This window comes from Protobothrops mucrosquamatus, unplaced genomic scaffold (assembly GCF_001527695.2).
Source record: "Protobothrops mucrosquamatus isolate PMUCROS unplaced genomic scaffold, P.Mucros_1.0 scaffold4299, whole genome shotgun sequence".
Classification (NCBI taxonomy): domain Eukaryota; kingdom Metazoa; phylum Chordata; class Lepidosauria; order Squamata; family Viperidae; genus Protobothrops; species Protobothrops mucrosquamatus.
This window is the reverse complement of record NW_015390213.1, coordinates 19,352-42,027: the sequence shown is the minus strand read 5'-3', so window position 1 is coordinate 42,027 and position 22,676 is coordinate 19,352. Positions and strand designations below refer to the sequence as shown.

Here is a 22,676-nt window from a genome sequence, read left to right as displayed (position 1 = left end):
GCGTCGGTGGCGTGTGACGTCGCACCGTCAAGCCAGAGAAGCTGCCGCGGTGGTTGTTTTCCCCTCCGCCGCCGTAGCCGCGCAACGGTCCCCGGGCCTGGGCGAGATGGAGAGCGCCAGCCAGGGTAGGGGCCGCCGGGGAGGGCCGTGGCGGGGCTCTGGGCCTCGTCCGGGGGCTGCGGGGCTTCATCCTTCCGAAGGGGCCCGGGGGGGGTGGCGTCTCTCGCCTGGCTGGCCGTCCCTGCAAGTAGAAATCTAGCATGTTGGGCTGGATTTCTAGGTGCAGGGGGCGGCCTCCATTTTTGTTTGGGGGGGGTTAGGGGGTCCAGCGTCTCAGAGGGGCAGGTCAGCCCCCTCCCCAAAGGGAAGAATGGTGGGAAATGGGGCCGGGGGGGGTTCCTGGGGGGGATGAGGACCCTGAGCGAAAAGCATAAGGGGGAAGGGAGTCTTTTATTTTATTTTATTATTTATTATTTTATTTATTATTTTATTATTTTATTTTATTATTTATTATTTTATTATTTCCTTTATTGTATTATTTTGATTTTACTATTTCAGTGTATTGTATTTTTTTGGGCATTTCATTTTATTGTATTTTTTATTTTGGCATTTCGTTTTTATCCCATGTTATTGTTTTTTCATTTTCATTTTTTTTTTAAATTTTACTTCATTATATTTTTTGTTTTATTTTGTTTTTTATTGTTTGCTTTATTATATTTTGTTATTTTTTTTTGACGTTACTATCTCATTGTATTGTATTTTTGGGGGCATTTCATTTTATTGTATTTTTTTATTTTGGCATTTCGTTTTTATCCCGTTTTGTTGTCTTGTTTTTTCATTTTCATTTTTTTTTTAAATTTTACTTCATTATATATTTTATTTTATTTTGTTTTTTATTGTTTGCTTTATTATACTTTGTTATTTTATTTTGACGTTACTATTTCATTGTATTTTTTGGGCACTTCATTTTATTGTATTTTTTATTAGCATTTCGTTTTTATCACCTTTTATTGTCTTGTTTTTTCATTTTCATTTTTTTTTTAATTTTACTTCATTATATTTTTTACTTTGTTTTGTTTTTTATTGTTTGCTTTATTACATTTTGTTATTTTATTTTGACGTTACTATTTCATTGTATTGTATTTTTTGGGCATTTTATTATATTTTTTTATTTTGGCCTTTCGTTTTTATCCCATTTCGTTGTCTTGTTTTTTCATTTTCATTTTTTTTTAAATTTTACTTCATTATATATTTTATTTTATTTTGTTTTTTATTGTTTGATTTATTATATTTTGTTATTTTATTTTGACGTTACTATCTCATTGTATTGTATTTTGGGGGGCATTTCATTTTATTGTATTTTTTATTAGCATTTCGTTTTTATCACCTTTTATTGTCTTGTTTTTTCATTTTCATTTTTTTAAAAAATTTTACTTCATTATATTTTTTACTTGGTTTTGTTTTTTATTACCGGTATTTGCTTTATTATATTTTGTTATTTTATTTTGACGTTACTATTTCATTGTATTCTATTTTTGGGGCATTTTATTATATTTTTTTATTTTGGCCTTTCGTTTTTATCCCATTTCGTTGTCTTGTTTTTTCATTTTCGTTTTTTTTTTAATTTTACTTCATATTTTTTCTTTCTTTTTTTATTGTTTGCTTTAGTATATTTTATTATTTTATTTTGACATTGCCATTTCATTTTAGCATTGTATTTTTTTAGTTCAGCGTTTCATTTTTATGACATTTTATTGTTTAATTTTTTCATTTTAATTTTTTTAAAAATTTTGTTTCATTATATTTTTTGTTTTATTTTTATGTGGTTTTCCCCCTATATTATTTCTGCTTTCTGTAGCCTTTGGGATGGCCTTTCCTGCAGTCCCTTCCTCTCCCCCCCCCCCCGGAGGGATTGTGGGAAGTGGATCCCAGAACTGGACCCCCCACCTATTGCAAAGAGAAGTGGGGTAGGAGGGGGCCCACTTGCCCTCCCCTCCAAATCCAGGGATTGGGGTGCTGGAGGAGCTTTAAGATGGAAGCCAAGACCTCGAATAGGCCTTTGGATTAGGTTAGAGCAGCTGGCCGGGCGGGTTTGGCCTGGCCACGATGGCCTGGGGGGGGCAAGGGGCAAGGGGAGTCTGGAACTCAGAGTTTACTAAGGGAGTAGGAAGGCCCCCCTGGAAGGAGGGGAAACTGAGTCTGGTTTGGGGTTGCTGGAGGTTTGCAATCTTGGGGACGGGGGTCAACTTTTGCAGCTTTAATCTCTCTCTGATTTTCCCCAGTTGTTTGTCACATAGCTTTGATGGTTTAGAGCAGGGGTCTTCAAACTTGGCCACTTGAAGCCTTGTGGACTTCAACTCCCAGAATTCCTCAGCCAGGAATTCTGGGAGTTGAAGTCCACAAGGCTTCAAGTGGCCAAGTTTGAAGACCCTTGGTTTACAGCTGGTGTTTTTTTCAAACTTGTTAACTTGAAGATGGGTGGACTTCAGCTTCCAGAATTCCCCAACCAAGCAAGGCTGGCTGACGAATTCTGGGAGTTGAAGTCCACAAGGCTTCAAATGACCAAGTTTGAAGACCCTTGGTTTAGAGCTGTGTTTTTTTCAAACTTGTTAACTTGAAGATGGGTGGACTTCAGCTTCCAGAATTCCCCAATCCAGCAAGGCTGGCTGGAGAATTCTGGGAGCTGAAGTCCACCCATCTTAACATTGAGAAAGGCTGTTTTAATTTGTCCGGGCCACCCAGTGAAAAGTAACTTCTTCACATCCAGTGTAAAACACAGAATAAATCACCCCAAATTGGACAAAAGTCTTTATTTGTGTTGGGTAACACCACCTTGACTCCGTTACCCAATCGCAACAGGGATATTTACATTGCTTTAGTGCAGTGTTTCTCAACCTTGACAATTTTAAGGCATGTGGACTTCAACTCCCAGAATTCCACAGCCGGCAATGCTGGCTGTGGAATTCTGGGAGTTGAAGTCCACATGCCTTAAAATTGTCAAGGTTGAGAAACACTGCTTTAGTGCAATGCTTCTTAACTTTTTTTTTTTTAAAAAAAGGACAGGGCACAACCCAACTGATGCTAGATCCTCTTTTGATTGGTCAATGGCGTCTGCAGGTGATTGACACCTGGTTCACGCCTCAGTCCTTTTGACAAATCCTCCCAAATTTTGAAGGAACAGTGGGTTACATCTTGCAACCCAGTTCAACTACTACACGGTCAATGTCTCTTTCCCCGTATACAGCAAGGGGGAAACGTGTCCCAGTATTTGATGAATTCCTCTCTTACTTTGCTCCTTTAAAAGTTATTTTTTAATCAAAAAGAACAGTAAGGGAAGGCAACATGTTAAAAAAAAAACAAAGCTCCTTTTCTTACTTTTTTAAAAAAAAAGAAAGGAAAAATAATGGGTAATCCTAGAGCTGTTGTTTTTTTTTCAACCTTAGCCCCTTTAAAATGGATGGACTTCAAATCCCAGAATCCCCTAGTCAGCAGGCTTCAAACCAACAAAATCAATTGGAGGAAACAGATTTGCTTACCGACCGCAAGATTCACTTTTAAGAACTGCAGTGATTTGTTTAACAACAACACCAAAAAGTTTGTAAAAATGAGGTGCTTGCCTGAGAATTGCCTTGCTTAGCGGCAGGAATTTTGGACTCCTTTTTTTGGTCGTATAGCGAGGACTGTACATGTTTTTCATCTGGGACCCCCTTGAAATATCCTAGGGCCTCTAGTTGAGAACCGCTGGCTTAAAGCACAGAACGTAAAATTGCACTACAACAGGCCTCTGTTCCACATAAGCCTTGAGTTTCTAAAGGCCTTCTAATGTTGGCTCTTGTTACAGTTGCAGCTGTGTGTTTTAGAGGGTGTGGGTGCCTGTGTGGCCTTGTGTATCTTGAGTGTGCAGCTGTTCTCTGCCCACTCTGTACGTAGAGTCTGCCTACCTAAGTATTAGTGAGATAATAAGCATCTTGAGGTTCCAAAAGTCTAGAAAAATCTTTGAATTTGCTCTGATACGGCTTGGAGCAGTTTTTTCTCCACCTCGGCAAGTTTAAGGTGGGTGGAACTTCAACTCCCAGAATCCCCCAGCCAGCTATAACTGGGCTCCTACTTGAGCGTGCGTAGGGAAGGAAATGAGAGATATAGAAGCTGTTGAAATGCATGTAGTCCTCGAGGTACGGCCACAACTGAGCCCCAAATTTACGTTGCTAAGCGAAACATTTTTGTTAAGTGAGCTTTGCCCCCTTCATAAGTGAAACACTGCAATGGTTAAATGAGTAACACAGTTGTTAAGTGAATCTGGCTTCCCCATTGACTTTGTCAGAAGGTCACAAAAGGGGGTCACGTGACCCCGGGCCACTGCGACCGTCATAAATACGAATCGGTTGCCAAGCGTTTGAATTTTGACCCTGTGACCCTGGGGGATGCAGCAACGGTCATAAGTGTGGGAAACGGTCACAAGTCACTTTTTTCCAGTGCTGTTGTAACTTTGAACGGTCACTAAATGGACTGTTGTAAGCCGAGGACTATCTATATACCCTGTTGTACCTTCTTTCATGTCTACATATAAGCGTAAATTATGATGCAGGGAGAGACAAACATCTATTAGGCAGGTATAGCTAGGTACCACTTAACTATGTCTCCCAATAGAAAAAAAAATATTGTGGTAATATGGGTGGTCAATAAATTTTACAAATGCATAAATATTTGCAACTCGGGGTTGAAGTGTCAGGTCTGTGGTGCTCCCCGAGTTGGTTGTTTTCTTGCAAAGAGATTTTATTGCCCAGTTAAATCTCAACTGGTGCAGCAAACCATAGAACAATTAAGGAACTGCTCTACTAACTCAGATAAGCAATCAAAGAATAAACAGCCTAATCAAGGAACGACTAAGAACACTCCTGACAGAACAATTAGCCAGTGGAACAACCTGCCTCCAGAAGCGGTGAATGCTCCAACACTGGAAGTCTTTAAGAAGAGGCTGGACAGCCATTTGTCTGAAATGGGATAGGGTTTCCTGCCTGGAGGGTTGGACTAGAGGATCTCCAAGGTCCCTTCCAACTTTATTATTATTATAATAAGGTCTGCAGCCTGAAAAAAACACCAAACCCTGAAAACGGAGAATATGGATCGTGATTCTTGGTGCTGTGTGTTCTATCGCCACTAGAGGGTCCCTTCCAACTTTTTATTATTATTATTATTATTATTATTATTATTATTATTATTATTATTATTATTATTATTATTATTATTCCCACCAACAGTGGAAGGGAAGCCGCTTGTATAGAAACGAGAGCAGAACCCCACACCCTTCTAGCACGGATGATGTTACCTAGTTTGGTAATGAAACGTCTGCAAGAAAACAAACTCAGGGAATACCAAAGGACCCCACAGTCCTGCTTCGCTCTGCCAACCCCTTCTAGCACTGACGATGTTACCTAGTTGGGTCATGAAATGTCTGCAGGGAACCGAGCAAGCTCAGAGAGCACCGAGGACCCCATTTACTATGTCTCCTTGGCCGGGACACAACCTGGCCACGTCTGTTTGTTTTGAATTGTTTTCAACAATGCCTGTGGGTCCTGGCTGTGCTGTAGCCCACAGAATAAGTCACTCCCACAGTCTCAGCCAAAGGACAAGGACGTGTCCCATCCCCCGTGTTGAATAACAGGCTGGGAAGGGACCTTGGAGGTCTTCTAGTCCAACCCCCTGCTTAAACAGAAGACCCTATATCACTTCAGACAAATGACTGCCCAATCTTTTCTTAAAAACCTCCAGTGTTGGAGCACCCACAACTTCTGGAGGCAGGTTGTTCCACTGGTTAATTGTTCCAACTATTGGGCAATTTCTCCTTAGTTCTAGGTGTCATGGTTCCGAAAGATGAAACTCTTCAAAGAACTTTGAGGCATTGTTTACCTTAAAGAATCTTTCATCCAGCAGCATAGCTTCGGTATGTACATAGTTGAAGCCAAAATCTGACTTCCCCTCCCTCCAGCACAGTGTTTCTCAACCTTGACAATTTTAAGGCATGTGGACTTCAACTCCCAGAATTCCACAGCCAGCATTGCTGGCTGTGGAATTCTGGGAGTTGAAGTCCACATGCCTTAAAATTGTCAAGGTTGAGAAACACTGCTCCAGCACATAGATCAAAGCACAGTTCCCTCCTACAACAGTCATAAATCACATTCTCCAATTAGTTTGAAATGCTGGCTTCCCGCCCAGTTTGCTCTCCCCGCCATTCTTTACCAGCTCTTGTTACACTAGGTTGTTTCTCTCCTTAATTGGTTTCAATCCGTTGCTTCTTGTCCTGCCTTCTGGTGCTTTGGAGAATAGCTTGACCCCCTTTTCTTTGTGGCAGCCCCTCAAATGTTGGAACCCTGCTATCATGTCCCCCCTCGTCCTTCTACTCACTAGACTAGACCTACCCGCTTCCCGCTTCCATTCTTTATATGTTTTAGCCTCCACTCCGCTGATCATCTTTGTTGCTCTTCTCTGCACTCTTTCCAGAGACTCGACCTCTTTTTTTATATCGTGGTGGCCAAAACTGGATGCAGCATTCCGAGTGTGGCCTTGAAAGCAGATACCACATCGGTACTGTTGAACTGGGTTTATCGTGTGGCTTGTGGGTTGCGAGTCTCGAAACACAGGTGTCCTTGCGCTAACCCCCTCTTCCGTCCCTCTTTTCTGTACTGGCGGCTTCTGCTTGATTAACCTATCTGCCTTTTCTCTGCTTATCCTTTCCCTCCCTTTGCTTCTTGTCCGTGACAGATATCAACCTTAACTCTCCTAACAAAGGTCTCCTGTCGGATACCATGACCGATGTACCCGTGGACAACCCCAGTGCCGCTGCCATGGCTGCCCCGTCCAGGACCTTACCCTACAACGGTCTCACCGAAGCCGAGGAAGAAGAACTAAGGTCTGAGCTGATCAAGGTAAACGTTGCCTTCTGTCCGTTCTTGGAAGCTTGCTCAGTCTCAGCAACCTTGTTTGGTCTAGGGCAGGGGTAGGCGACCTCAGCTCTTTTATGACTCGTGGACTCCAACTCCCAGAATTCCTGAGCCAGCCATGCTGAGGGGAAAGGGAGAGGCTTCCAAGCTGAGCCATGCTGGCTCAGGAATTCTGGGAGTTGAAGTCCACGAGTCATAAAAGAGCCGAGGTCGCCTACCCCTGGTCTAGGGGGTTAAGGTACTAGGCTAGAAACCAGGAAATAAGGGAGTTCTAGTCTGGCCTTAGCCATGAAAGTCAGCTAAATGGCTTTGGGCCAATCACCAGGAGACTGGAAGTTCTAGTCCCATCTTAGGCATGAAAGTCAGCTAAATGGCTTTGGGCCAATCACTAGGAGACTGAGAATTCTAGTCCCGCCTTACGCATGAAAGCTAGCTGGGTGACTTTGGGCCAATCACCAGGAGACAGTGAGTTCTAGTCCCACCTTAGGCATGAAAACCGGCTGGGTGACTTTGGGCCAATCACCAGGAGACTGGGAGTTCTAGTCCCGCCTTAGGCATGAAAGTCAGCTAAATGACTTTGGGCCAATCACCAGGAGACTGGGAGTTCTAGTCCCGCCTTAGGCATGAAAGCTAGCTGGGTAACTTTGGGCCAATCGCCAGGAGATGGTGAGTTCTAGTCCTGCCTTAGGCATGAAAGCCGGCTGGGTGACTTTGGGCCAATCACCAGGAGACTGGGAGTTCTAGTCCCGCCTTAGACATGAAAGCTAGCTGGGTGACTTTGGGCCAATCACCAGGAGACTGAGTTCTGGTCCCGCCTTAGGCATGAAAGCCGAATGGGTGACTTTGGGCCAATTACCAGAGAATTGTGAGTTCTAATCCCACCTTAGGCATGAAAGCCAAATTTTGGGCAGTCCCTCTCTCTCAGCCCAGGGGGGAAAATCGGAGGACAAAATGATATTATGTATGTTTACCACCTTTAATTATTTGTAAAATAATAAAGGTGGGATAAAAATCTAATCAATAAATTAAAAACTTTAGGCTTATATTTTCTACTCCCCCCCTCCCTAAACTATTTATTTTTCATTTAAACACGTGAGCCCCTTTATAATTTTTAGATCACTTTTGGGCTCTGTTGATCATGTTCCTTAGGCCGTTATTAGATACGATAGACCATATTTCTCAACCGTGGCAGCTTTTGGATGGATGGATTCCAACTCCCAGAATTCTCCAGGAAGAAGGTAAAACACAGAGACCTTGAGGGGCCTGGAGTTCTAATCCTGTAGGGCCCAGCTGTCAATCATCCTCCCTGCCTCGTCTTTTGACACCGCGATGACGAAACTGCCCTGTTGCAAAACACCAACGTGCAGCATCACTTTTATTTGCAAGATTTGCTTAGGCTCTTTAGAGATTCCCCGAAGTACGAAATACGGAGGAGAAATTTATCTTCCATTCCCCACCGTCCAGTCAGAACCGAAGAAGCTCCCTGGATGAGAAGTGAAACGTCTTCAAAGAAAAACAAAGTCTGGTTGCCTCGTGGAAAAGCATCTTTGGGACAAGGACGACCTGGATGGCTGAGAATCTCCCTATATCAGGGGTCCTCAACCTTGGCTCTTTTAGGACTCGTGGACTTCAACTCCCAGAATTCCTGAGCCAGCATGGCTCAGCTTGGAAACCTCTCCCTTTCCCCTCAGCGTGGCTGGCTCAGGAATTCTGGGAGTTGAAGTCCACGAGTCACAAAAGAGCCAAGGTTGCCCACCCCTGCCCTAGGCCTAGACATTTAGAGCATCTATTCTCGTTTCCTGGCTGGTTTATGCTGACTATAGTTTTGGCACAGATGACAAGGAATAAATACCCCATTTTCTTCACGAGAAGCATCATCTGAATATGGGAACTTTACAAGCACATTAAGAACGCCAACACATCAACTGCTGGATCTCACAGGATGCTTTAAACAGGTCGGACTGCTTCACCAGCTGCATTCCTGGGACTTCCTGTGCTGGATTAGCATTAAAGGTAGAAATTTTAAGAGAGTTTACCTGATGTGCCAACTCAGCTCTTTGGATTAATTGGTAACCTGAGGCACAGCGCACACTTCCACAGGAAGTTGGGCATGTTAATAATAACAATAATAATAAGAATTCTGCAAGAAATATCACTTGCCTGTAAGCAAGAACTGGTGGGATCATAAAATAGAGAAAATCATAGAAAATGATAAAGTTAAACTGCTCTGGGACTTCAGAATTCAAACAGACAAGCACCTGCAACATAACACCCCGGACTTAACAATTGTCGATAAGAAAGACAAAAAAGTCTGGATAGTGGACGTGGCAGTGCCTGGAGACAGCAGAATAGACGAAAAAGAACTGGAGAAGATAACAAAATACAAAGACCTACAAATAGAAATAGAAAGACTGTGGCAAAAGCAAGCAAGGGTAGTACCAATAGTAATAGGTGCCTTGGGTGCAATCCCCAAACAACTGGAGCACCACTTGAACACCACCATTGGCATTGACAAATTCGCCATTAGTCAATTGCAAAAGGCGGCCTTACTAGGAACCGCTTCCATCCTGCGACGAGATCTGTAATACCATCAAACATCCACATCTGCCTATCCCAGGTCCTGGGTAAGGACTCGATAGGTAGACAAAAATGCCAACTCCAGCCTGAACATCTGGCTGACTGTGCGATGATCATCAATAATAATAATAATAATAATAATAATAATAATAATAATAATAATAATAATAATAATAATAATAATAATAATAATAATAATAATAAAGTTGGAAGGGACCTTGGAGGTCATCTAGTCCAACCCCCTGCTCAGGCAGGAAACCCTATACCATTTCAGACAAACAGCTGTCCTGTATCTTCTTGAAAACTTCCAGTTGCATGAATGTAACTAGAGTGCCAGACCAGTGTTTCACAACCGTGGCACAATTGAGCCCAAAATTTCTGTTGTTAAGTGAGTTTTGCCGCATTTTACGGCCTTTTTGCCATAATTGTTAAGCGAATCATTAAGTCAGTAACATGGGTTGTTAAGTGAATCCGGCTTCCTCATCGGTTTTGCTTGTCAGAAGGTCGCCAAAGGGGATCGCGTGACACACCCCCCAGGACACTGCGACCGTCATAAATACGAGCCAAGCGTCTGAATTTTGATCACGTGCCCGTGGGGATGCCGAAATGGTCCTAAGTGTGAAAAACGGTCATAAGTCCCTGTTATCAGTGTCGTTGTAACTTCAAACGATCACTAAACGAAAGGTCGTTAAGTCGAAGACTACCTGGGCGGGCTCCTGCTTTGGGAATGATCAGATAAGAGGCAGGAGCCCACCCAGGTAGTCCTCGATTTAGCAACCATTCGTTTAGTGACCATCCAAAGTTACAGTAGCACTGCAAAGAGCAACATGGCTATCTCTCTCCCCTTTGTCTCTTGAGGTCATCTACACTGTCCCCTTACTCTGATTTTCTGCTGAGTCTTGCCTAATTCGGGCTTTCTCGCCCCAATCTGTTTCTGCAGGTGGAAGAGGAGATTGGCACCCTGCGCCAGGTGTTGGCAGCCAAGGAGAGACACTGCGGGGAGCTGAAGAGGAAGCTGGGCCTGACCCCCTTGGATGACCTGAAGCAAAACCTCTCCAAGAGTTGGCACGACGTCCAGGTTTCTAACGCGTAGGTGGTCCCTTCTTTGCCATCTTGTATGTTGTTGTTGTTGTTATTGCACACAGGGCAAGCACTGGAGACTTACGGCAGAAGAGGAGAAGGTACAGGAAGTGCTCGACTTAAGACCGTCCAAAATTAGCACGGACCTGCCTTGGGGCTACTTATGTCCCGATTCAAAATTACAGCAGTTGGGCCCCCCCTCTTCCTCTCCCCCCCCCCAGCATTCTCATGACCACTTGGCAGCCAAGCCACATTTGTGCCCCTTTGCAGCATCCCGTTGTGACCTGACCACATTTTAATAATAATAATAATAATAATAATAATAATAATAATAATAATAATAATAATAATAATAAAGTTGGGAGGGACCTTGGAGGTCATCTAGTCCAACCCCCTGCTCGGGCAGGAAACCCTACACCATTTCAGACAAATGGCTGTCGAGTCTCTTCTTAAAAACTTCCAGTGTTGGAGCATTCACCGCTTCTGGAGGCAGGTTGTTCCACTGGTTAATTGTTCTGTCAGGACGTTTCTCCTTAGTTCTAGGTTGACAGTTTCACCGAAACCCGGCATGTCCTTTTAACTTTGGCAAAACTCATAGCCAATCCTTGGTTCTCTTAATTAACTTGGGCATTCGCTTAACCACCACCCTAAAAACGGCTCTTCTTATTGTATTGGTCATGTGACTGACCTATTTTTATGACCATGATGGGCAGGCTCTATTACGGTCGTAAGTTCAGGACTGCCTGTACTTTCCTTCCATTTCCTTCCTCATGTTGAATCTGCGGTCCTCGGGCCATTGACTTACATTCTGGGTAAGGCTTCCAGTGCTCACTGGGGCATACAGGGTCTTGCCCAACGTGGCTCCTCCAGGGGCGTTAGAAACACTTGGCATCCTGGGAGTTGTAGTCTGAGGGTGTCCGTAGGGCTCCCAACTATGGAAGGCCTGCGTATCCGGGAAAGGATTGTTTTTCTCTGAATCACAGGCCTTGATCCCCCTGTGATTTTGAGCATTTATTTATTTTATTCAGCTTCATTTATTAAGTTTCGCTTACACCTTTATTAAATTTCATTTATTGAATGCATTCCATTTATCAAATTTTATTTATTCAATTTCATTTATTGAATTTTATTCAATTTCATTTTATTCAGTTTCATTGAGTTTTCAGTTTCATTTATTCAATTTCATCTATTGATTTTTATTTTTTTCAATTTCGTTTATTCAGTTTCATCTATTGGATTTCATTTATTCAATTTCATTTATTCAATTTCATTTAATAATTTCATTTATTGACTTATTAAATTAAATTTCACTTATTGAATTTTATTCAATTTCATTGAATTTTATTCAGTTTTATTTATTCAATTTCATCTATTGAATTTTATTTTTTTCAATTTCATTTATTCAGTTTCATTTATTCAATTTCATTTATTTCATAATTTCATTTATTGGCTTATTAAATTAAATTTCATTTATTGAATTTTACTCAATTTCATTTTATTCAATCTCACTGAATTTTACTCAGTTTCATTTATTCAATTTCATCTATTGAATTTTATTTTTTTCAATTTCGTTTATTCAGTTTCATCTATCGGATTTCATTTATTTATTCAATTTCATTCGATTTCATTTATTCAATTTCATTCATTTCATAATTTCATTCAAGGACTTATTAAATTTCGTTTATTTGCTTATTAAACTTGTAGGCCGCCCGCCTCTCCCTGCCAAACCACCCTGGGCAGCTGACAGCGCCATAAATAACAGAATAAAACCTTGGCAGGATTAAAACGTCAGACGTTAAAAGCGAACACATTAAAATAGAGATGGAAAACAGATCAAAAGAACCCAGACGTAGACGGGGTGGAGGTGAGATCTTCTACAAATGTACTAGCTGCCTCCAAAATGTTAGGGCTCTCCTTGGAATCCTGCTCACCAGGAAACAGATGAAACTGGCCCATTTGGGGTATTTTTCATTCGATGGATAATAAATTATGGTTTGTCTCTGCACAGATGTCAACGTGACGTGTGCTTTGGGGACATGAGCTAGCCTCAAGGGCATTGTACCTTGCAGTGCTATGTTGTGTTGTTTTTTCTCTCAGGAACATAATCCAGATCTATCTTCCAGCTATTCTTCTTTTTCCTGACAGAAAAATTAATCGGGAACAGCACCCAGAAGTTGTGTTTTTTTTTTCCCTTGAAGATGTTTCATTTTTCACCCGAGAAGCTTCTTCAGTTTTGACTGAACTGAAGAAGCTACTTGGATAAGAAGTGAAATGTCTTCCAGGAAAAAAAAAGTCTCCACAGACATCCATCACTGGAGGCTTTTAGGAAGAGATTGGACGGCCATTTGTCTGAGATGGTCTAAGGCAGGGGTAGGCAACGTTGGCTCTTTTATGACTCGTGGACTTCAACTCCCAGAATTCCTGAGCCAGCATGGCTCAGCTTGGAAACCTCTCCCTTTTCGCTGAGCGTGGCTGGCTCAGGAATTCTGGGAGTTGAAGTCCACGAGTCATAAAAGGGCCAAGGTTGCCTACCCCTGGTCTAAGGTCTCCTGCTTGAGCAGGGGGTTGGACTAGAAGACCTCCAAGGTCCCTTCCAACTCTGTTATTCTGTTGGAGACTCCATGGATAATACAGCCACCTGGGCTTCTTGACCACAAGATCATAGACGTCATCTAAGACAGCATTTCTCAACCGTGGCAATTCTAAGAAGTGTGGACTTCAACTCCCAGAATTCCCCAGCCAGCCACCCCTCTATGGTTCATTAAAGGCCCCCGTCTTCTTTTTCCAGGATCCTGGATGAGTTGAGAAAAATGACAGTATTTTTTTCTGAGGGACCATGCCAGGCAATGTCAAAGCAGCCTTTGTCAATCTTAGCAACTTGCTGCCTGGCTGGGGAATTCTGGGAGTTGAAGTCCACCCATCTTAGAATCGCCCAGGTTGAGCAACACTGATCTAGGATCCCTTCCGCCTCTGTTATTCCTCCTCTTGGGATTATTTTTTCCCTCTCCCAAGCTCCTAGTCCCCATTTAAAAAAAAAACAAACCTGTGATTGACCCCTGGGTTTTTCCCCCCAGCTATGTGAAAACCTCTGACAAACTCGGAGAGTGGAATGAAAAAGTCACCCAGTCGGATTTGTGAGTTCCTTCCACCTTGCACGGCAGCCATTTTCTTCTTCTTCCTGGCTCTGTCGCCCTCTCGGCCCTGCGCCCCCTTATTTTGGGGGACACAAAGGCTGCTTGTGCGCTTGGAATATGGCAGACTCCTGTCGAGGCCTTTTGCTTCTTAATTTTCTGATTTATTCTTCGCTGGGAAATGCGTTTCTAGGCCATGCTGGACGCTGAATATCTTTCCCTGGGGTTTCCTGATCCCAAAAAAAAGAGAAGTTCCACTCAGCAGATCAGACAGGAAAAGAAAGTCATTTATATTTCAGCGTTATTCCCACTTCCCGTTTTGCTGCAGGGCAAAACGGGGTACGGGCGATCCTCGACTTACGACCACAATTGAACCCGACCTTTCCGTAGCTCAGCGAGACAATTGTGGGGTTTTACCCGACTTTACGCCACTTCTTGCCATAGTTGTTAAGTTAATGGGACGGTTGTAAAGTGAATCTTAATTCCCCCCCTGTTGACTTTGCCTGTCGGAAGGTCGCAAAAGGGGATCACGTGACCCCCAGGGAGGCTGCCCCCGTCATAAATACGAGTCAGTTGCCCAAGCATCCAAATTTTGATCACGTGACCCTGGGGGAGGCTGCAAGAGTTGTAAGGGTAAAAAACAGCCGCAAAAAAAAGTCACTCGTTTCGGTGCCGTTGTAACTTTGAATGGTCATTAAATGGACTGTTGTAAGTCAAGGACTACCTCTACCGTTGTAACTTCAAACGGTCACTAAATGAATGATGGTAAGTTGAGGACTCCCTGTATTTTTTTAAAAAAAATTTGATACCTTAGCACAGGGGTCTTCAAACACGGCCCTTTTACGACTGGTGGACTTGCATGACCCCTCCTGGACGCTGCGACCGTCGTAAATATGAACCAGTTGCCAAGCGTCCAAATTTGGCTCACGTCACCGTGGGGATGCTGCAATGGTCGTAAGTGTGAAAAACGGTCATAAGTCACCTTGTTTCGAGGCCGTTGTAACTTCGCATCCGTGGTTGGTAAACCGAGGACTACCTGTAATGGAAAAAAAATTAGGAGTGGCTGGCTTTGGGTGTGATCTTTGCAACTTCCTATTGTGTCAATATCATTTCCGTCCTTAGCCTGGTGTCCTTAGTAGCTGAGGTTACGTTTTTATAGTTGTGGTATTGCGGTCTGTGGCTCGCAGGCGGAGATTCAACAGGGCTGTCGGTGTCACATCCTGCTTGGAGCATGAAAGGGGAGGCTTTAAGCATGAAACCTTTCTCAAACCGCTCAAAGCAGCCTGTTTGCAGAGGGGCAGCTGAACCCAGGAAGCAGAACGCTTGAAATGAAATGCCGCCCCTCGCAATGAAGAACTTGCGCACACACACACACACACACACACACACACACACACACACACCGGTAAAAGTTCTTGGAATTGCGGGGAAATCTTTTGTCCGCTTAAAGCTGGTCCTTGAAAACTTCACCTTTAAACCCAGCTGAACAAGAAGTTAGTCAAGTGCTTCCTGCTTAGGATCATGCCACGTGAGAAAAAAGTTCTTCCGTATCCAACATGGCAGGAAGTGTAAAATGGTAATACTATAAGGGTCTCCTGCTTTGAGTAGGGCTGGGGGGGGGGGTTGGACTAGAACAGGGCTTTTCAACCTTTTCACCCATCGTACCACTTTTAGGATATGGCAACATCCGAGTACCACCAGTCGCCTAGCAAGGTGTCAAAAACCTGATGACCAAAAAAAAGGAAAAAAGCGATAAAGTACAGGTAGTCCTCGACTTACAACAGTTCGCTTAGTGGCTGTTCGAAGTTACAATGGCACTGAAAAAAGTGCCCCCCAAGCCACAGCCGAGCAAGACACCTGCCTGCCCGCCCGGTGGCGCTCTTCCTCCTGTCCGAGGTTTTCATTGTTGTGAGCATTTCTGTTGAGGATTGGCAGCGGGGGTGGGATGGGGTTTTTTTGGTTTTTATTCCCCCCGTCTGCTGGGTGGTTGCAGCAGGTTTTGGTCCCTTCACATGACCCTGGGACACTGTGACCGTCATAAATATGAATCAGTTGCCAAGCATCTGAATGTAAATCACAAGACCCTGGAGATGCTGCAACATTCCAGCTGATCGGCGCTTCTTCTGGGCTCAGCAGAAGCGCCAGGATCAGCGCTGAGCTCCAGCTGGAGCCTGGCACTGATCCTGGTGCTTCCGCTGAGCCCTGACAGCCCTGCAGCTCCAGCCGTCTCTCGCTCAGGCTTGTGCGGTGCTGCCACCGGTTCAGCTCATTCCCCTCCCCCGCTGCCACTTTTCTAGGATGGTCACGTACCTCCTGCCAGGTGCCAATGTACCACAGGTGGTCCCCGTACCACTGGTTGAAAAGCCCTGGACTAGAAGATCTCCAGGGTCCCTTCCAACTCTTTGTTAACTCTGATGGTACATCATCAACCCGACAATCCATCAAGGCACACCTCCAGTTTGGAAGTCTCTTCAGCTGCAGGGCAAGGAATGCTGGGAAATAGGCGAGGGGAAAGGAGACCACCTGGTGGCAGGAAGATGTGCAATTGACCTGGAAGGGTGGCTGGGTGATGTTGGCCTGTCAGATGGGCATTACAACCCGACGATCTAAAACAGGAGTTCTGGATGCTCCATCGCTGGAGGTTTTCAAGGAAAGATTGGACAGCCATTTGTCCGGGATGATAATATATGGCAGGGGTCTTCAAACTTGGTGCCTGGCTGAGGAATTCTGGGAGTTGAAGTCCACAAGTCATAAAAGGGCCAAGTTTGAAGGCCCCTGATATAAGGCCTATTGCCATGGGCAGTTAGTTGGACTAGAAGACCTCTGAGGTCCCTCTATGATGGTCATCTTCTAGAGTAGGGCTCTTGAAACCTGACCACTTTAAGACTTGTGGACTTCAACTCCCAGAATTCCTCAGCCAGCCTAGCTGGCTGAGGAATTCTGGGAGTTGAAGTCCACAAGTCTTAAAGCAGCCACGTTTTTGGGAGCCCTGTTCTAGGAGAGAAAAATCTTATTTTCTCCTAATAGGTGGCCTTGAGTATATTGTATGAGCAAATGAAATAGGTGTTCTTTAATCTGTTGTATTTATAGATATGTTTCGGCCAGCAATACACTGGAGGACTGGAATGAGAAATTAACACAGTCAGAAGCGTGAGTCTCTTAACCTTCTGCATAAATACACACACACACACACACACTTTGCGTAGAGCACCTCTTAACTCTTCCTTCCTTGCACTAATGACTTTTTCTGCTTCGTCCTTTTGCTGTAAATGCTTCCTGGGTGCTGTGTAATAAGGCAAAATCAGGGGGGAAAGAGTAAAAAAAAAAAAAAAGGGATACGGGACTTTTCTTTGAGTTTCGGGCTGTTTTGCTGGTGCTTTTCCTGGAGAGATTGTGGTGGTAAAACGGTTCGTTTATCCTACTAGCGTTGACTACTTCAGCCTTCCTTTGCCATGTTGTAAAACTAATTGGAGAACTTTCCTGCACAACGTAGTGTTGCTTATCAATAAAGGAGACTATTTGTAGCCTGGGATTGAAATGAGCGGTCCTTGGTTGATCTCTGAGCTTGGTGGCTTGCCTGCAGATGTTTCACGAGTCAAACTAGGTGACATCATCGTTGTTGGCGCTAGTTAGTGCTGATGCTGTTACCTAGTTTGGTAATAAAACGTCTGCAAGTAAGCCACCAAGCTCAGAGAGCATCAAAGATTCCACAGTCGTCCTCCTCTTCCTCCTCCTCCTCCTCCTCCTCTTCCTCCTCCTTTCCACAAACCCCACTCTCTTCTAGCACTGATGGTGTTACCTAGTTGGGTCATGAAACGTCTGCAAGAAAACCACCAAGCTCAGAGAGCACCAAGGAACCCACAGTCCTCCTGTTCCTCCTCCTCCTCCTCTTCCCCCTCCTCCCCCTCCTCCTCAGCAAACTTCATTCCCTTCTAGCACTGATGATGTTACTGAGTTCGGTCATGAAAGGTCTGCAAGAAAACAACCAAGTTCAGACAGCACCAAGGACCCCACAGTCGTCGTCGTCGTCGTCGTCGTCGTCGTCGTCGTCGTCCTCCTCCTCCTCCTCCTCCTCCTCCTCCTCCTCCTCCTCCTCCTCCTTTCCACAAACCCCACTCACTTCTAGCACTGATGATGTTACCTAGTTGGGTCATGAAATGTCTGCACGAAAGCATCCAAGCTCAGAAAGCACCATGGACCCCCCACAGTCGTCCTCTTCCCCTCTCCCCCTCCTCCCCATACCTCCCACTCCTTTCTAGCACTGATGATGTTCCCTAATTGGGTCATGAAACATCTGCAAGAAAAGCACCAAGCTCAGAAAGCACCAAGGACCCCACAGTTCTCCTCCTCCCCTCCCTTCTAGCACTGATGGTGTTACCTAGTTGGGTCATAAAATGTCTGCAAGAAAACACCCAAGCTCAGAGAGCACCACGGAGCGCTCATGTCAACCCTGAGCTACAAAGATTCTCCTTTATTTATCTCATTGATTCCAGCCTATTTCGAAAGCCCCCATTAAGATGAAGCAAGTTAAATTTTACATGCTGTTTTACCGACAGTCCTCGATTTACAACCATTTGCTTAGCAGCTGTTCAAAGTTACAGTGACGCTAAAAAAAGAAAAGCGACCTGCCGCCAGTCCTCAAAGTTATAACCGTTGCAAGCATCCCCGCTGTCCCGTGATCAAAATCTGGGGGCTTGGCAAGTATTTGAAACGGTTGCAGCAGCATCCAGGGTCGTTTCTGATCGCTATTTCTGATCTTCCAAGCCAGCTGGCCATAAGCAAAGTCAGTGGGGAAGCTGGATTCATTTAACGACCACATGATTGGCAAGGTTTATTTAACAACCGTGGCAAAAAAAAAGTCGTAAAATTGGGCACGACTCACTTAACCGCCACCGCTGCCGCCTTGCGGAAATTCTGAGTTGTATGCCGAGGACCTGCACTCCTTTTCACTTATTCGGTTTTAATCCTGTTGCAGCCTTGCAACACTTGGGCAGTTCAAACGTCGCGGCACCAGCAACCCCATAACTGAAAACCGCAAGGCCCCGCCTCAATCCCTCTTCCCAAGAAAGCAGGACTCCTGGAACGGCTTCATTCCCAAAGGAACTTTTATTAGGAGAAGTTGACGGCAGGCATAGAAGGCGGGATCTGAGGGTTTCCGGCGCGAATCAATAGGTTAAAAGAGTAACTGGCAAACCCCCACCCCAATAGTCAATCCGGCCCGTTCAAATGGCCCAATCCCCAGGTGTGAATCTGCTGTGGGAATGGGGCTGATAAGGTGCCGTTCCCAAAGCTGTTAGGTCTTCGGGCCTCTTCTTCCGCAGCTAGAGATAAGGCAGATGGCCGGAGGCACATTCCATTCTCACCCCAGGCCGGCATCAAGGGAAATAGATCAAAGAGCAAGTAGATAGAGGAAAGCAGAGAGGATATATTGTAGCACCCATATCTCCCCCCCCCCCCAGGATCATGGCTGATCCTGCAAGAAGAAAGAAATCAGCCCCCTCCCAACAACCGGGTTGTAACACACACCATGGAAATGGTGAAAACAAAACTGAAAGAGGGATAGAAGTCATGAGAAAAAGGATTGCTGCAGGTGACATTATTGAAATTGCCGAACGACCGCAGGGTTCATTGAACAACGGCCACAGAAAGGTCCCAAAATTGACTTTCCAACTGTCAACACAACTGTAATGGGCAGGCTCAGTTATGTTTGTAAGCCGAGGACTTGCTGTACGTGGATTGGCCCCACAATTGTCGATTCGACAATTCTAAAGTTGTAGAATTTAGTCGGTTAGCAAAGTGGATATGTTTGCCTAACATGGTACAGGTAATCCTTGACTTAACAACTATTTGTTTAGTGGCGAAAGTTACAACGGTACTGAAAAAAGACTTTAGGGGTAATTTTAAGACTCCGCTGTTCTGCTTGGCACCCATACCCGTTAACGGCACTGAAAAAAAGTGACTTATGACCATTTTTCACACTTAACGACCCGTTGCAGCGTCCCCAGGGTCACGTAATCAAAACTCGAACGCTTGGCAACTGACTCGTATTTATGATGGTTGCAGTGTCCCTGGGTCACATCATCGTCTTTGGCGATCTTCTGATAAGCAAAGTCAATGGGGAAGCCAGGTTCACTTAACAATTGTGTTACTAACTTAACAGCTGCAGCGATTCACTTAGCAACCGTGGCAAGGAAGGTCGTAAAACGGGGCAACATTCACTTAACAAATGTTTTACTTAGCGACAAAAATTTGGGGCTCGATTGTGGTCGTAAGGCGAGGACTACCTGTATTCTGTGAATCGGAAATACATTTTGTCTTTGGGTCTCTGAACTCATTCCTGTAAATCAGGGGTCTTCAAACCTGGCCCTTTTATGACTTGTGGACTTCAACTCCCAGAATTCGGCTGAGGAATTCTGGGAGTTGAAGTCCACAAGTCATAAAAGGGCCAAGTTTGAAGACCCCTGCTGTATAGGGTCTCCTGCTCGAACAAGGGGTTGGACTAGAAGACCTCCAAGGTCCCTTCCAGCTCTGTTCTATTCTGATTGAGATTAGAACCCAGGTCTACCTATTCCTACATCCCCATTCCTTCATCCTGGCATTTGTAACTTTTGCTTCCTCCGCTGTATTTCCTGCAGTGGCGCCAGCAAACTTGCAAATGTCCCGGCCTAGGAATAAAAAAGCAACTCTCCCTATTTGAAATAATGATTGAGCAGTGCTGAGCAGAGAATTTTATTTCCTGTCTTGGACTCAGAGCGAACACCTCTTTTGGAGATGTAACCCAACTCAGAGTTCAAACTGAAGCTCAGTGTTTCTCAACCTTTTAGCTGGGTGGACTTCAACTCCCAGAATTCCCCAGCCATCCAGCATGCTTAGATGTGGCCTGATTTGAGAAGCGCTGCTGTAACGTCAATTCCAGAGCTGGGTTGAACTGTGGAGAGTTTGGATGGAAGGGATCCAAATGCATTAAATTATCAACTTAATTATTATAAAATAAGTATTATAAATTGGTTTTCACTCCGGTGGATGGAAACTAATCAAGGAGAGAAGCAGTCTAGAACTAAGGAGAAATTTCCTGACAGTGAGAGCAATTAATCAGTGGAACTACTTGCCTCCAGAAGTTGTGGGTGCTCCAACACTGGAAGTTTTAAAGAAGAGATTGAACAACCATTTGTTTGAAATGGTAAAGGGTTTCCTGCCTGAGCAGGGGGTTGGGCTAGATGACCTCCAAGGTCCCTTCCAACTCTTATCATTCTGCTATTCTTTTGCAGAAAGGAGAACGGTTGAGTGCTGTGCTTTTATTGGTGTGTATGTGTTTGTTAGGTCTAGCAGAGATGGGATGAGCACAACCATATGTAGTCCTTGATTTATGACTGGTCACTTAGTGATCATTCAAAGTTACAACAGACTGAGTACAGGTAGTCCTTGACTTACCACCTTTTGTTTAGTGACGGTTTAGTTTATTTAGTTTACGAGGGGACAGTTCAAAGTTACAACGGTCCTGAAACTCGTGACTTACAACCCTTTTTCACACTTAACAACTGCCGCAGAATCCTTGTGCTCATTGATTTACATTCGGATGCTTGGCCACTGACTCATATTTATGACGGTGGCAGCGTCCTGGGGTAGTATGATCCCCCCCTTCTTTGTGATCTCCTTAAACAATGCAAAAAAATATATGAAGAAACATTTGACAATAACGGCAGATAAACCAGAATAAAGAGTGTTAATCCTCCTTAAATCATTATCATCAACCAGCCAGAGAACATACAACTTGATTTACAGCAGGGGTCTTCAAACTTGGCCCTTTTATGACTTGTGGACTTCAACTCCCAGAATTCCTCAGCCAGGCACGCGTGCCTGGCTGAGGAATTCTGGGAGTTGAAGTCCACAAGTCATAAAAGGACCAAGTTCGAAGACCCCTGGTTTAATGACCGTTTGAAGTTATAACAGTGTGGGGGGAAAAAAGTGACTTGCAACCCTTCCTTGCACTTACGACCGTCACAGCATCCCCACAGTCACGCGGTCAATATTCCGGATCTGGGCCACAGGCCTGTATTTTTCCAGAGTCACGTGATCGCTAGTTGCAACCTTCCCAGCAGTGATTTCCTTAACAACCATGATTTAAAAAAAAAAAAAAAAGTTTGCAAAACTGGCCGTGACTCACTTAATAACCTCTTTGCTTAGCGGTGGAAATTCTGATCGCGTAGTCGTAAGTTCAGGACTTCGCTGTATCTTGAGCATCTCTCAAAATCTGGCCACGAGGGAGCGTGTCTTTAGAAGGATCACATCCTTGCTTGAACCTGTTTTGCTAGCCTGTTTCGCTCCCTACGGTAGTTGCAAAGCTTGGCAAACCCTCCAGTTGTGTGCGCAGGATGCGTACACGCCTCTGCTTTTCCTGCCTCCTGTTGTTCAAGCGCCAGCTGTGTCTTCCTTTGCTCCTTAGAGGCCGCTCTCAGTTAATGACGGCCTTCCTTCCCAATTCTTGTTTTTCTCTAGCTATAAGAAGACCCAGGAAACGCTCTATCAGGCCGGGCAGAAGACCTCAGCTGCTCTGTCCAACGTGGGCTCTGCAATCAGCCGGAAGTTTGGAGATATGAGGTAAGCGATTGAGTTAGCATCACTCTTTTTGTTTGTCTGTTTTTTTACATAATCCTTCCAAAGAATTTTGTCAGGTACAAAAAGATCAGGTCCACGCATGAAGGTCCAACTAAACTGATTTATTGCTACATTGCCCATGCACTGGAAGTCTTCTTAACTCCTGACTACCACCTTCTTGTTGTTGTTGTTAGTTGCAAAGTCGTGTCCGACCCATCGCGACCCCATGGACAACGTTCCTCCAGGCCAAGGGTAGGCAACCTTGGCTCTTTTATGACTCGTGGGCTTCAACTCCCAGAATTCCTGAGCCAGCATGGCTCAGCTTGGAAACGTCTCCCTTTCCCCTCAGCGTGGC

At 44.5% G+C, this 22,676-nt stretch overlaps 1 protein-coding gene across 1 annotated transcript; it reads left to right on the top strand.

Annotated features, from left to right (window-relative positions):
• On the top strand, window positions 1–22,328 carry TPD52L2 (TPD52 like 2). Its single transcript, XM_015828175.1, has 4 exons — window positions 1–125; window positions 6,760–6,923; window positions 10,456–10,604; window positions 22,223–22,328. Exons 1-4 carry the CDS (start codon window positions 107–109, stop codon window positions 22,326–22,328), a joined length of 438 nt encoding a protein of 145 aa, XP_015683661.1. The 5' UTR covers window positions 1–106.
• Window positions 22,329–22,676: the final 348 nt, after the last annotated feature.